This window comes from Rhopalosiphum padi, chromosome 4, assembly GCF_020882245.1.
Source record: "Rhopalosiphum padi isolate XX-2018 chromosome 4, ASM2088224v1, whole genome shotgun sequence".
In the NCBI taxonomy this organism is placed as follows: domain Eukaryota; kingdom Metazoa; phylum Arthropoda; class Insecta; order Hemiptera; family Aphididae; genus Rhopalosiphum; species Rhopalosiphum padi.
The window spans coordinates 14930211-14946968 of NC_083600.1; the positions used below are offsets into that span (position 1 = coordinate 14930211).

The 16758-nt window shown below is 29.0% G+C and overlaps 1 protein-coding gene across 19 annotated transcripts in view; it reads left to right on the plus strand.

Annotated features, from left to right (window-relative positions):
- The window catches only part of LOC132929264 (uncharacterized), a 111871-nt gene extending 96851 nt beyond the window's left edge, over positions 1-15020 (plus strand). For 7 of the 19 annotated variants that reach the window (XM_060994491.1, XM_060994490.1, XM_060994492.1 and 4 more), the window contains 6 exons: positions 505-558; positions 3059-8836; positions 9084-9131; positions 10347-10460; positions 12303-12339; positions 14144-15020. In XM_060994491.1, coding sequence (XP_060850474.1) covers positions 505-558; positions 3059-8836; positions 9084-9131; positions 10347-10460; positions 12303-12339; positions 14144-14186 — 6074 coding nt within the window. In that variant the 3' untranslated portion in view covers positions 14187-15020. Of the gene's footprint in view, positions 1-504; positions 559-1080; positions 1678-1855; positions 2669-3058; positions 8837-9083; positions 9132-10346; positions 10461-12302; positions 12340-14143 lie in introns of those variants that run through there. The other 12 variants (XR_009662087.1, XM_060994504.1, XM_060994500.1 and 9 more) reach the window with 11 other exon arrangements.
- The last annotated feature ends 1738 nt before the right edge of the window (positions 15021-16758 follow it).

The following is a 16758-nucleotide window of genomic DNA, read 5'->3' on the forward strand; positions in this document are numbered from 1 at the left end:
TTCAAACCATTATCAACTTTGGATAGTAACATAACATTATGTGATTTAAATCAAAAAAATAACTGTAAATGTATCAAAAAAAAAACCCCTATAGGTAATTACCAACTAAAGTATATTAAAGGTGACGGTCAAAACTAACATTTAAATAAATATTATGTAAGACACAAAATAAAAAATAAGTAAGTCACAAAATAATCAAAAATGTATGAAAAGCATTTATAAATATTATAATAAATGTTTTAATAAAAATTAATAATAATAAAATAGCTAATCTACTAATAATGGGTTGTACAAAATTTAATAGATTTAATTGTCAATAAAAATGTATAACTACTTTGTATTTAATGAAATTTTAAATGTTTAAATATTTATTAAATCATTGTGCAACCCAACATAATTACATTCATTTACTACAGTAATATACTAATATTATTTAATATAAAACCATTTTTGTTTTTATATTTTGATTTTCGTAAATATTGTTTAATTTTAATCATTTTGTAGGGAATGAAGCTAATCAAATTCAACAACAAAATGCAAAGTCTATAGATAATTCTGGTAAGCAATTAATTAATTAAATATAATTTTTAGATTAAAGAAAATTAGATACCACACAAGATTACACAGTTTTAATGTAAACTTGCAAAAAAGATTATACAAACTTTATTTCCAAGTGATACTAACTAACCGCCAATTCCCTGCTTTGCTCATTTTACTGGTATTTATTTAATATAATCAAAAGGCTTTTTTAGAATAAAAAACACTATTAATGCTTAAAAATAAATATTAAAAATGTAAAATTTTGCACTAATATGTTTTGTTATACGTTGTTTTAACAATAGATAATAATGAAAACGTTAATAAATCAAAATAACAAATTATATTTACGTAATACTTGCAATTATTTTATAATTGAATTGAATTAAATTTCGATTTTTATGTAATATATTTTATTTGTATTTAAATAATAATAAAAATGTATTATATAATGGTAAAATATAATATATAATTATGTATAAATGGTTTGATTTTTGTTTTTTTGTTATGTAAATAATTTAATGAACATAACATGACCCATAGATTATATTTCAAATGAATTATTCAGTCAAAAAAGGTCAGATTATTTTGAAAATGTATTGATCAATACCGCAATTAGCAATAGTAGAGAAGAACTAGCAAAATTAGTAAAGGCTGTGGAAATTTTGGAAAATAAAGTAGAAAAACAAGAAAATTTAACAAATAGTTTACAAGCCGAAGTATTAGAATCAGAAAGCTCGTCTAATGGAGTTGGTTGCATAGAAAATGTACAAAAAAGAATCTATCGACTATTAAATGATGTTCAAAATCAAGAAAACCAAATACGACATTCGTTAAATGACATTATGCAAACAATAAATCATTGTGGATTTCCAAAATCCGATAACATACAAGAAGTTCAAGGACCAAGTTTCCGTAGTAATTTTAATACCGCGAGCTTGCCATATAGATGGTGGAATAGGTCTATGCCTTGCTTGCCATTGTCAGAACGACATATATTTTTATCAGGTTCGCAAGAATCATTGACTGAATCATTTCAAATATGCTATTTTACTCCTAAGAAGAATAAAAAATCAGTATCAAAAATGTCAAAGAATCAAAATTCTGGTTATTGTATATGGCTACCACATAATAAAACAGGTGAGGTGTGTTGTTTTCGAGTACTATATTGGATTGTTTTTTATAACAATAAGCTACTAACTGCTAATTCCCTATTTCCTTTAAAATTCCTCACATTAAAAAAATAAAATAGAAAATAAAAATTATAAAATTGATGTATAATTAATGTATAAATTTTTTGAGAAATAATCGTTTTCAGAAAACGATCGTACTCAAATAAGACCATTAATGGTTAGAACCCCTTCAGAAAATACTGTACCTGACGATTATGAACACTTAGATGAATGGAAATCGGTTGATTATTCAAAAATATCTCCAGATACTGTACAAGAAAAGTTAAAGACAATGTTGAGTGATCCTGGTAACCACGATGAAACTCTTACTAATTTGCTCATAGATATGTTAATTGAACAAGAAACTGCTAAATTAGCAGCTTCTGGAGAATTATCTTCCGGGTCCTCTGATTCAGATCCTCATGAAACTCTTGAAGTCGAACAATTATCAGATTGCCCTTCTCCTATCCCAATAATATCCTCTCCAAAAATTCGAAGAAATGGAGTCGGTGGTTCTCAAAGATTATCAACACATCAAAGACCAACATTTAGAGAAATTCACAAAGATGATAGTGAATCTGATAATGATTATGAATACATAGTAACTGAACCTCCAGAGAAATTACCGGGTAGAAAAGTTACATTTCGTTTGGAATCAGAAGATGATGAAATTGTTTATCCGGGACAAAGTGACAGTGATAACGACATAGACGACTGTAATATGTCAATATCAGCTATTAATCAAACAAGTGTCATAGAAGAAATGAAATTTGAAATGGATACAGATGTTGGAGAAAAAACTTTAAAAAGGGTAGAGAGAAGATTTGAACGCATGGCTTCGGAAACATTAGAAGATAGCCCAATCGCTAAACAAGCAGTCGAAGGCGAATATCATAGAATAATTTCTCAGTTATCAAATGAAGAGGTCGATGTTGCTAATCAAATATGGGATGGAGCTGGTAAATTTAATTACATTTAGAAGCTAAATAGAATAATAACGCTTCTTTCAATACTAACAATATATAAAAATAAAGGTATATTAAACTTGGCAGTAAAATGTATCTCATGGTACTACGATTTCTATGAAATAAATTAATTTATGTATTTGTATTATTTTATATCAAAATATAAATCAACGTATAACAAAACAAAATAAAGCACTATAAATTCAGGCTTCTTTGTAGATGTTTGATCTACCAACAATTTTTTTTTAATTTAAATAGAAATCCATAATACATAAATATCCTAGGACTTGATCTTTTTGGCGAGTTTGTGTTAGTTAGTTAACCGTTGTATAAATAACCAATATTCTAATCCTGTATTTTGTTTGTATGTATTTGTGTGTACAGAGCGCAGCCCAGAATTAACAACTAACGCCAACAACTTAGCACTACAAAACTCCATAGATAAAATCCCACCTAAACCAAATCCTAGACATTCCATTGACAGTAGTGTTACGGCTTCTTTAGATGAAGATGATGTAAACTATACTACAAAAAAACAATTTTGGGAAGAAATAACCAAAACTAATCAACCTCCTCTACCAAAACCTAGATATAGTATTTCATTACCAATAAAAGATTCAAAAATAACTGTAACGAAAAATGCTTCTTTAGAACTCTTCGAAAATTCATTCGGTGCTTCTGATAATACAGAAGTGCCTGAAATGATCAACAAACCAATGACAAGTAACCAAACTACAGAAAAAACTGTAGTTTCTGAGTTCACTTGTCTGAAGTCGGAATTACTCGATGAACAACCACATATACCACAACTAGAAACAAATGATGTTAAAGAAACTAAACGATTAGATTCTGAAACAGAATATATTATTAAATATGGAGAAGAATCATTAGCATTTGAAAATGAAGGGTTTCAAGAAGATGTTTTTGATGATAAAATTTCCACTAAAACGGAAAATTCTCAGTTTTCAAATAAAAAAAAAATGGACACAAAAAATAGATCAATGTCATTACCATCTCATCAAATTGAACATGTTTCCTCTAAAAAGTATATTCAGCAAATTAAACCACAAATGGAAGGTATACAAATGGAACAAGAATCCTCACCTGAACATAAATCTTTGAAATCTACAACACATCAACAATCTCCAAGCCAAGAAGTTCTTATTAATCGCCAAATTCATAAACACATTTTTTCTAATGAATTAGACGAGCAAATAGATTCATTAATACCAGAAGAAAAATATTTAGGCTTAAAATGTGAAAAAAGTATTTCAATAAACTCAATACATTCGTCATCTGATAAAATTTCTGGAAGTACAAGTGAAAAATCAATTACAAAAACCGAATCTGCTGAATCATCTGTTCTTGATGATTTGCCGGAAGAAATTAAATTAAACAAAGTCATTTCAAAACAATCAAAAGACAAAAATTCATCAAGTTTAACTCAGGATCATATTGATGAAATTCCTTCTGACACTTGTTCGTTTATTGAAGAAAAAGAAAAATCTATTTTACAAACTGAATCAATTGACTCTTCAATGATTGATGACGAATTACATCATGAAATAGAAAACGAAAAAAAAATGAGTTCACAAATCATACCAGATCGTATTATTCACACTCCAGAAGAACACATTCCAGACACAATATGGGAAGTTACACAACTCGGAACGGATGAACAAGATTTAGAGAACATTGATATCAAAGATCAATGTCTTTTCCATCAAAATTTTGTTCAACAAGTCGATTCTATAGAATCTCTCGAAAACACAAAAAAAGAAATGACTGGAGAATTGGCGAGAACTATAGCTGAACAATTAATTAATGAAATTGAAATCGAGCTTACAAAACGTCACGATGTGTTGGCCAACTTACATCATTTAATGATGTCACCTGATCAATTTCAACAACTAGAAAATAGTGGATATTTAGATATGGAAGGAGAAGATTTGCAATTAAAAATTATGGAATCAGTATTAGCAAAAAAATCCAGGGACCAATTAAAAAGTATATCAAAACATGATACAATTACTTCAAGCATTGAAATTACAGACGAGGATTTAAAAAGCAGTGGTTTTGAAATAGAATACGAAGGAATAACAAAATCACATATCACTGAGCATACTATTCCAGAAAGTGATTACGAAAAATCTAAAACAAATCCCTCCAATAAAGACCCGGATATGTTTAATGAATATGGACAATCTTCACATGATGAAAAAGAAAATTATTATAAAGAGGCAAACGATAATTTAATTATTGAAGCTTATATAAAAGAACAACAAAATGAAAACGATAAACGAATAGAATCTCAACAAAAAGATTATTTTTCGAGTGGACAGGTTGATCATAAATTAATGTCTCGTAATTACTACAAAGATACTAAAACTGATGTTCTTGAAAATAAAATAATTAATGTAAATGATCAAAAAATAGAAACACAGGAGCTTGGGTCATATTACAATTCCAATGATGATAATAGTGTACACGATATTCTTAATACGAGTAAAACGTCAGATACTGAAAAAGGAAAAATAGTCAAAGAACATTTTGTAGAAAATGATAGTCATAAATTTCACTCTAAAGAATGTTTTGAAGTGAAAAATAAACAAGTGATACATGGGAAGACTGGAAATATTATTAACAATGAAAAACACGTTGATACATTGATAAAAGATTTCGATGATGAATTGATAAAAGAAAAACAGCACTCAGAACAAATCACAGATGATGGATTGGAAATCTGTAATATAGACAGAAAAGAATACCGAGCAACATCTTGTATTTTGAAAGAAACTGTGAACGATTATAAAAACGAAGTAACATTAATAAAAGAATTCGAGCCATGTTCATCAAAGTCACTGACCAAACAATTAAGCACGGAATCTTCTCCTTCAAAAGAAAATTCTGTACACTCACCAACTTCCCCATCATCATCTTCGGTTGATATTCGTGAAGAAAAACGAGTGAATTTTGACACCGTTGTCTTAAGAAAAGCTGATTCTATTAATATAAATAAACTATCAACAAAAAAACCTGCAGATTCCAGTTCAAGTGATAGCCATTATCATTCATTTGATCTCACGTCATCTAGCAGACCATGTTCGTCAGACGTGGATGGGCTTTTAGCTGGATCTTCTGAATATGAATCTGCAATTTCAGTACCATCAAATGAGTATCACACAGCAATAAGTTCGCTGAGCTCAAGAGAATCAATGAAATCTCTAGATTCAGAAAGCTCTGGAAACCTTGCTTCAGTGGAAAACAGTGAAGCATCTGAAACACTTATTGCATCAACTGGAGATTTAGATTTTGACCAAGAAGGTACAAACTCAATTTTAGAAGATGAAGATAAAATAGAACCATACGAACAAGAAATACCTATGCATATAATTAGAGGAGAATCCTTACCAATAATAGCAGAGCTAACTGAAATGAAGTACAGTTGCATGTATAAAACTCAACCATTTTCTCAACCAGCTATTAATAGTGAAAAAAATATGCAAAAAATGAAAAGATCACATGAAATGACTTTTCATCCTATGCCGAAACATATAACTAGTGACAGCTTATCCGATTCATCATCACATGAAGAAAAATTATTTTCTAGTGAAGATGCTAGTATGAGTATATCAAGTACAGAAGGCCAAGCAATCCAAACTGTTGTTGAAGCAATGAATGGATTTCCTGAATCTGGAACATGCAGTTTTAGTTTCAGTGATGAAAATACAAAATCTGTTGAAACTTTGACTATACAAAATGAAGATGAATATCATGACAATGACAACAAATGTGTAACAATTCTATCATCCTCAGTACCAACAGAATATGGTATTAATCATAATGTATGTACTCAAATGACTACAAAGTCAGAAGATGTACAAAAAAAAGGACACCGAAGAAATAGTAGTTCATTTAGTAAGATACTGATGGAAGATTTGGATACTATCGAAAACAAAGAAATTGTAGATACAGATGCATTAAAAGAATGTACAGTTTATAACCAACATTCAGACCATATTCAAGATGTATCTAAAAAAAAAATTGAAAATATACCATCAAAAGATGCACATATTTTGGATTTAGAAAAAGAAATTCCTTTAATACATGATAAACACAATTTTGATATGCATGGAAATATATCTGATAAACATAGTTTTGATCATATTGATGATATTGCCGAATCAGATGCCGCTTTTCAAATGGTACCTCATGTATCACCAGCAATACCCGCTTCTTTACCTCCCACAATACCAGAGGATCCCTTTTCAGAAGATGAGGATGATTTAATAGACAATTCTACAGATACGGTTCCTAATATTATGATAACAGAACATATGGCTCCTTTGATTGATCGAGGTTTTCATTACCCTGACTTGGACCTAGAAGCTAAGGAACTCGAAATTAAATCATCAACCCCACAAACCCCTGCATCAATTAGTAGTAAAGAATCATCAGATACAGATCAGGGTAGAGAATACATAATAAATGAAGAGTATGACCCACACGAAGAACCTTCATGGACTGGTGAGGAACAAACAGTTCTTGAAAATGTTGAAGAAATAGAAGAAAAAGAATCTGTTTCTTTAAGTGAATCTTTCGAATTGGTTGATAATATTGAAGAAAATCTTGTAGACAGCTCAGAAGATGAATTTGTAGTTATAGAAGAAATAGGAAAAGAAGCTAAAGAAGAAGATTCTGAAGGAAAAGCAATACAAATTGAAAGAAAAACTAAAATCATTCATAAAAATGTAAGCATCACTAGTTCACCTCAACATGAATCAGACTCTGAAAGTCCAGGATCAAAAAGTCAACTTGAATTGGAATTTACAAATCAAAAATGGGTGGAACTTCAATTTGAAGATGACAACACTATAAATGAAGTATATGGATATAATATAGAGTATGAAAGACCCCCTCTTGAAGATATCAAAGAAGAAGATACAGACGATTTGCAAAGCAGTAAAGTTGGGAGTATTGGCAGTCAAGTCAGTCATTCAATTGATAGTTTTGGTAGCATGAAAGAATCGTTTAGCAGCACTCCAGAAAGTAAAAAATACTTAGGAAAATCGTTAGAAAATGATAATATATCTGTGAATTCCCTACAAGAATTTGAAAGGTTAGAGCAGTTGGTAAGAATTGAATCAATGAAAGCTAAGTCTTCGGGATCTTTAGCATCTACTACAAGTTCTTCTAATAGTAGAAAGGATGATTTATCATTAACTTCTCTTAAAGATTTTGAAACAATAGAAGCAGCTTGTTTTAAAACTGAGTTGATTGAAAACAAGGCTTTAGCTACTGAAAAATCATTAGATGACGAAGAGGGGATGTTTAAAATTAATGAAATAATCAAAGAAGCTGAGATAAACTTAGAACAAAACGAAGATTATTCTGAAAAACATATATCAGAAGATGATAATTTAACTAGTACAGAATCTCTTGACTTAAAAACAATTGTTACTGAAATGAAAGTGTCAGCTTCTCTTGAGCATATGCCAAATATTGGGTGTGTTGAAGGAAAACAAATTGATTATGATGACTGCATGAACTCAAGTGTTTCAAGTCGTGGTTTTAGTAGTCCAATTATGGATGACCATTCTAAAGAGTCATCATACAGAAACAGTTTAATTTTAGGTAGTAATGATTCACTAGGACCAATAAGTTCCACATCGACGAATGCCACTTACCACTGTGAAACCGGATCTAACATGTCTTCTAGTTTCACAAGTGGAGGTTCCAATACTATGGTATCTAGTATGGAAGGCCTAGACAAAACTGAAAACAAACACGATTGGTTTGACGAAAATGAAACTTTTGAAACATATAAAAAGGATTCAGGTGGAACAGAATTCACTCACAAAATCATACGATTGCCTGCTGAAATACATAAAGTAACGGCAAAAGGACCCGAAAAAGAAAAAATTATTGAAGATTTTGTAGAATACTTTACACCTGGTGAATTCCAAGAGGATATAGAACGTACAGATGAGCATGGAAATATATTTGTCACACGAATTGTACAAAAACGAATGGTTTTTGATACTGAAGAACTAGCAAATAAAGGTGTTTCTGAAGACGAATTAAACGAATGTTTGAGAAAACTTTCTAAAGATGCCCCTAGTGGATTTGAAATCAGTAAGAAAACGTCAACACATATTTCAGGTATTATGTGCATTAGATATGTAATATAGGTCATCTTCATCTGTACATAAACTCATTGTATTTTTCTCTACTATTCCAGTACTATTTTCTTCATAAACCTATATTTTAATAACCATTGCATGCCTTTAAAACAAAACTTCGATTGAATGTTTGAATTTTTAATAACATCTTTTCAAAAATAAAACACTTTTATTAATACTTTAAAACATGGATATTTTAGATAAATAATATAATTTAAATGTTATAGGTTCGTCTGAAGAGATAACAGAAGCATCAAATAATGATACAAGAAAAGGTAAATAATTTGACTAATAACAAATGCATGAATCAAAAATAACTCACAAAAAATTTAGTTAATACCCAATAAAAATTAAAGTATATTTTATTTATAATTCATGATGTGTAGCTCACTAAGTTATACATATAAAAACAGGGGTGTATTCAAGAGAGACAAAGAGGTCAGTTGCCTTTCCCAGACATAGTAGCTATTTAAAATATTTTCATATTTTCTTAGTTGTTGTTAATAGTTCATTTTTTTGTTAATGAAATGTTTCTTCTTAAATTAATATTAATAAAACTACAAATGAATTATGAATTACTAATAATAAATTAAATGGATAATTTTTGATACATTGATATTAGGCGTATATATTTGATATCTTAATAATATATTAATATGTAACTACATAAATTGTTTATCCACAACCTTTTAAAAGGACAACATACCTATTAATGTATGGTCTTTATCTTACTAACACATAACACAAAATATTTTACGTTATAACTTATAACCCATTTAACACTTGCTTTTATTGTTTTATTACTCAATTAATTTGACTTATTATAAAATCTAAATAGGTATATGAATATTATTTTTGACACACACAATGTTTTTTATGTTTTATTTATTTTTAAAACAAATTATGATAACATTTTAAAGTTATAATTTTTTTTATCTTCTATACTCATAATTCTCTTTAAAATTAAAATATCAACAAACTCCTACGTAGAATTATCTTTAACTTTAAATTTGATAATACTAAAAGATTAAAATAACGGAGTAAAAGTAAAATGGATTATTCTTAACATACAATTTTCCATGTTTTTTGTAAGTAAAACACTTATGACCTACTTATAAATTATAATAATTATATTAAAATAACTATAATAACTAATAACTAATAAGCAAATAAAAACTAGGTAAACGCAAAAACTATGTTTAAATCATTACTTTTCGTCTCTCTCTCTCTCTCTCTCTCTCTTCCAAACATACAAATTAATATGGGGGCGCTGTTGTATGATATAATTTTTGAAAAATATCTAGTACAGTATAATATATAAATAGTATTCACATGTATATATTAAGTTATATAAAATATAAATATTTAAAAAAACAGTATTAGATAATGAAACTATATAAAATCTAATATAAGTTAGTATTTAGTACTTAGATATTAGTAATACTTATATTAGTAATTAGATTTAGACGCTTTTTTGTGGTGATTGGTAGAGTTGCAAGTGGCTGCATCAAAACCGGAATTGAAGTGTGAAATTAGTATGGACGACGATACAGAAATAGATCTACGCGAGCATGACTGGCGCTTTCAACATCAAATAAATACTGGTTAATAATCAAATTATTAAATAATAAGATTTAAAACAAAAAAATATTTTTAACATTTATTACCTACCTAATTTTCAAACAATACCTAAGTTAATTTTCTTTATGATTAATTATATTATTAAAAACTCAATATCATAGAAGTATAATACTTATCAAGCGCATACATTTTATATTATCTTAATTATTATTACAAAAATTCTTAAAAACATAATAGAATATTTTTTGTATAAAGTATACTTACAATTAATATAATTAACCTAAGAGATTAAAAATACTTTTGTATACATAAGGGTTATTTTTTTAATTTTTTTAGAATGCTCAACCCATTTGTATGCTTAAATTCAGTTCTTACAGGAGTTTTTTTTTTTTTGTAATTAGTACTTACCTAATTTGAGAATTTTATAGGTTTAAATAGGTATCGGTACATAATATTTTTAATTAGCATACCGTTTTTATAGCATTTTAAGATATACTGATGATAATACAAACTTCTATTCTCTAAAAATATAATCTATATCTATGTTAATTGGGTTAGTATTTTTATATAAGTTAACTTATATCAGCACTTATAACTTGAATATATTTTATAGTATTTAACATATAACTATAAGTCATACACACGTACCTATTACCTATAATACCTATACATAGCGGGGGCAGCTTTAGTTCTTTGCCTTGTAGTTTTGAATGTCATAAGATTTATATTACACATTTAGATTACCTTAATTTTTGTTACTTAGAATATAAAATATAAATTTCTATTTTTCATGCTGCAAATCGATTAAATATTTGACAAAATAAAGAGTAAGATGTCTTGGTGGGGGGGATGTTCCTTAGGGGGAAACGCCGCCCCTGATACATAGTACCTATACAACATATAACATGATTGTAAAATAAATAGCAGCACTATAATCCTTGACTAAAAAAAAGGAAACCTATAATAGGTACATAGGTAGATAATAAGAAATGTTTAAAAAAAAATTAACTAGTAAATTTACCTTAGTTTAACAAAGAACTATAACAGTTTCTTATTTTCTGTTTTAAAATGATTCTTTATAATCAATAGACCTTGGTACCTCAGACCAGTTACTGCTCTGTACTGCTATTATTATACAATGTAGCTTTTATAAATTAATTACAAAAGAAACACTATTTTATAATTTTATGTTACCTAGTACCTACTATTATAGGTAGTACTAATCCTGGTTGTAGTTGTAGATAGCTACTATAATCATATATTCTTACTTTACAATTTTACATAGATTATAACTTGTGGTAAAATAACACCTAGTAATATACAGATAGCTCATAGGTGGTATGCTAAGGAGATCTTGCTTTATAAAAAAATTGTTCAAATGATCATTTTTTGACTAGCAAAAAATAAAAAGTTCTTAAGTGGTAGGTACATGAACATTTTCAAAGGAAGTACTTGAATATAAAAACGTTGAGAATTTCTGATATATAGGTATAGATTAATTAATTTTTTTAATGCTAACTACAACTTACTGTGGTACATTGGTACCTGCCAACAAAAGTGCTGAAATATATTACCTATTTACTTAATTAATGAATTAGATTGAATTGAAAAGATGCCTATACATACCTATACATACTTACTAGTAACGACTAATTAAAATAAACTTTTAAGCATTTATTGAAATTATTTAATTATTTATTTATAAATAGATAATGTTTTTTTTAACTAACCTTGGCCACAATATACATATTATACCTACACATTATAATTTGAAGATTTATTTAATAGTATAGGTCATATATAAACAATTGATACATAAATTTATGTAAAAACTGTAAACTGAAGATAAATAATTTTTGTTTTAGAAACTGATGATATAACAAAGCCAAGTACATCTGGATGGTATGTATACAAGTGTATAATAATACAATATTTAAATTGGTGCTTAGTTAAAATAATACCTAAAATACAAACAATGTCACTTACCATTATTATTACCACATTATATGCATAATATTTAAAATTATAAAGGAATCACAGAAAAAACCAACATTTAAACTCAAGTAAAAAAATTATATGGATTAAACATTAAACACAAATACACAATTATTACCCCTTAATAATTGGTAGTACAATTTTTCAACATTTGATGTTCTAATTTCTAAAAATTCACGTTATTTTTTTAATTTTTATGTTTAATATTATTTAATTAGGTAATAAGAAAAAAATAGAGGTTTTATATTACAGTGTTACCTACTAAATACCGGTGTTATACGATTGAGAACGTTTTTAGAACTTTTTTAGTAACACGATTGAGAATGATTTTCGACCAATCAAAGAAATAATATTTTGTACATACCTTATTTTCAAACGATTGAGAACGATTTTTTGAGCGACGATGTCGTTTATCTAATTGTTTAGCAAACATCTTCATGTAATGATTTCTGTTTTGAAGAAAACTCAAACACAAACCGTGACAATAATGAATAGATCGAAAACAATATTATCAAAACCATGGCCAGTAATGACTAATGACTATGATCATATTATTTCTACGATAAATTCTTACTAAGCGTTTGAACAAACTAAAGATATCATGACTTCATGCAGTATCTAACAATAACCGGAAATAAATACTTGGAAAAAAAATTTAAATTGTATCTTAAACTGACAAATAATTGATATTTGTACCTATATTTTTTAAATGACAAAAAAAATCTATATCAAATATTAATAATAATATATTATATGAAAATTTAATATCAGATATACTATTTTGTATTTTTAATCAATGCGCCAACGTTACATAAAAGTTAGCGTATATATAAATGTTCTCAAATCTCAATCGTGTTCGACCCATATAATATATGTCCATGGTTCTACCCATAAATACAGCTTGGCCAGCTTGCATAAAATATTATATTTTATCATTGTTATTCTATGTCATTAACGGACTTTTATTTCCGTGGGATTATTTTTACCAGGATATACTTTTTTTTCTGCAGCCTTTTTTACCGACAATCCCCAGTACCCAGTACCCTTATAAAGATATTGACAATTAACTTTAAAGCAGACCCCAATAATTCTTTATCTGGGTGTCACCACTCGCGATCTATAATAATTATCTACCTATCCTATTTATAAATTTAGAATCACCAAAACATCGCGAATCACGATACCCATTTGTATAATCGTGTAGACATTGCAATCTTTCATTTTCACAACAATATAAAGATATAATAATAATTATAAACCTAATATATATATTTAAATAATAGTATGTTAAACCGTATTCCTACACCAGGCACGTATACAAAGGGGGGGTCAACCACCCCCTCCCGCTGAAATAATTTCGAGTAACGAGGAAAAAATTGTTTTATTATGTTATGGCACAATTTTTATTGCTATATTTTGTAACCCCCCAACCCCTCCCTCCATAATTTTTTTTGTTTACGTGCCTGTCCTACACATAATTTTGATACGAGGCACAACAGGGGTACAATACAACGAAATATTTTTAGAATAAACCGCGATGCAACGTCACCGATCAATAAATAGTATTAAATAGTATTATTATGTTAGATACAAATAAAATATGAACATACAAAAATAATTCATAAATAAATGACCATATTTTATGACTTTATGTTGACTTGTTGTATTAACAATATAAAACTTGGTAATGAAAAACGTTTTATTGTTTCAGGACTGGAAAATCAAAACCGAAAGAAAATGTATCTGAACTGTGAAGACAATGTAATATGATTTTGAATTTTAATAATAAATTGTTCATCACTATTATTATTAGAAAATATTATTAATAATGTAAAAACATTTAGTAGATCAATCTGAAAAATATATGTAAATGGAAAGCTACATTCCAATGAATATTTGAATACATGTACTTACTTAAAACATTAATAAATATAATAAGTTATCATCATTTAGGTACCTACTACCAGTACTACCTATACCTACCTAGAAATACCATTTCATTTCATTTTGCAATTTAATTAATTTTAAGAATAGGTACATTATTGTTTGTACCTACATAATTTGCATATTTTTGAATATTTATTTTTAAAATAATGAATTATTATTTAGATAATTATTATTATATGTATTCGAGTATTTCATATGACATTGAAATTAACAATTTTTATTTATGTTATATCGCTTACCATTTGTCTCGTTTGTCTTACAAATACTTTACTATATATATATACCTACCTACATGGCTACATAATATAGAAGTTAGTCAAACCTATTATACCTATACTTAATTTTATATATATATAATAAATATGTATATATAATAATATATATACATATTATTATTATTCATATTATCCCATTATTATAACTTACTATTGATATTTTTATTTGAACTACAAAATAATTCATTGTTACCTATTTTATGTCATACTTAATAAAATTTTGTCATCTTGTATAAAATTTACTTTTAAATAAAATGACAGCCCATTGCAATTAAAATGAATAGGCAAAAACATATTGTTATTGTATCTATATAGGCTGTGCGTTATTTTTGATGAATGAATATGATGCTTTTAATAATCATTAAATGTGTTTATTTATTTTGTTTATGCCTATATCCTGTCATCAAAAAATTAAATAAATCAAATGAAAATAATTAAATAAACTAAATAAATACCAAAAAAGTGAGTGGATAGTATAATATCGGTACGTATAACATAGTCATACACAATAGGAAGTGCAAGAAGTTGCAGCTACCTCTTTTTCTTTCAAGTATTTTTATACTAAAATTTTTTTTCTTAATTAATTTAAAAAGACCGCAATTTTCCTGTTAAAGTTTATTCCTATATATCTTTTTTTTCCTTGTAAATCACTACATGAGGGCCGAACTGTTTTCACATTGCTTAGTCCCCATGCAGCATCGTTTATTGAAAATGAAAATAATCATACAATTTATACAATATGGTAAGCTCTCGAGGGTACGGAAACTACCTTCCTCAGCGAACGCTGATATGTATATGTAGAACACGGCCCAAAAGAGTGAACAGGAAATTACAACTTAAATGGGAATACACGGGACATGCTCTGCGTTATCCCCTTACAAACAAACAATGATAAAATAAATATATACAACGGCTGCGCAGCATTGTCTTCTCGAGCCGACCTAAGTCCGCCGCCCTTGAGATCTCGTTCGGAGAGCCTCTTCGCGGACCGGCTTAAGCCAGCCGTCTTATAGATGTCTCGTCCTGAGCTCCTCTTCTCGGGTCGGCCTGAGCCCGCCACCCTCGACGCACGTTCTGAATCTTCACCGTCCATTGGCCTCGGTGGCTTGCCGCACCCTTTCCTCCCGCTCTTTAAGCGTCAGCATCTTCACCACCATCTTATAGAAGATCCTGAACGTTTCTTCCACCCCCGTTAGTGCGAGACACCTCTCCTGTTGGTCTACAGCTAGGGAGGTCCTCGAAACTGGTCTGTTATAGAGGATGTAGGGCAATGGAACAGGGTGTGCTCAGCCGCTCAGCGGTGTCCGACATGCACCTTGGGCTGGGAGCCTTGCCCATGCGGTGGAGATAGTGTTGGAAGCAACCGTGGCCGGAAAGGTCCTGTGTCATCTGGTATGTCCAGGGCACCTTGAGGACCGTCCGGTTTATCCACCAGGGCACCAGGCAATTTGCAACATCCGGTATGAACTGGAGGGTCCACGGTGCTTTCTCTGAGCGCATTCACCTACTGTTCCACACCCTGATTATGACCTTCCTCTCGACCTTCTTCATAAAGAACTTTGTAGTTTGGGAATTATTCCTTTATACCTAAGTATTATCTATATTATCACATTAGACATTAAGTAATGATAATTTTAGAAAAATGAATAAATGTTTTTGTAGAGTATAAGTGGTTTCTATCAATGAACTTCATTTAATAATAATAGTATGAAAAATTATATCTTAAATTCTTCGATAGGTATGTAATATTATATAATATCTATATATTATTCAGATGGTCTACCTATACACTACCTACAATGTAATCTTAAATCTAGTAGGTAGTAGGTACTCCAGGCAACAGAGCAGTGCCGTTAATATTTGGCGCCCGGGCAAAATTAAAAATATTCGCCCCCTATTTTATTTATTATATATATTATACATTATAAAAAATTTTGACGTTCCTTTTAACCGTGCACCAAGGCGCATGCCCCCTAGCCCCCCCCCCACGGCACGGGACTGCATGGCAAACGGCAATCGTCACAATTTATCGGAGAAGAGAAATGAGTGTAAATTGAATTAATTGAAACACTAATAAAAAAAAAATAGTACGTTCTGTTCAGTT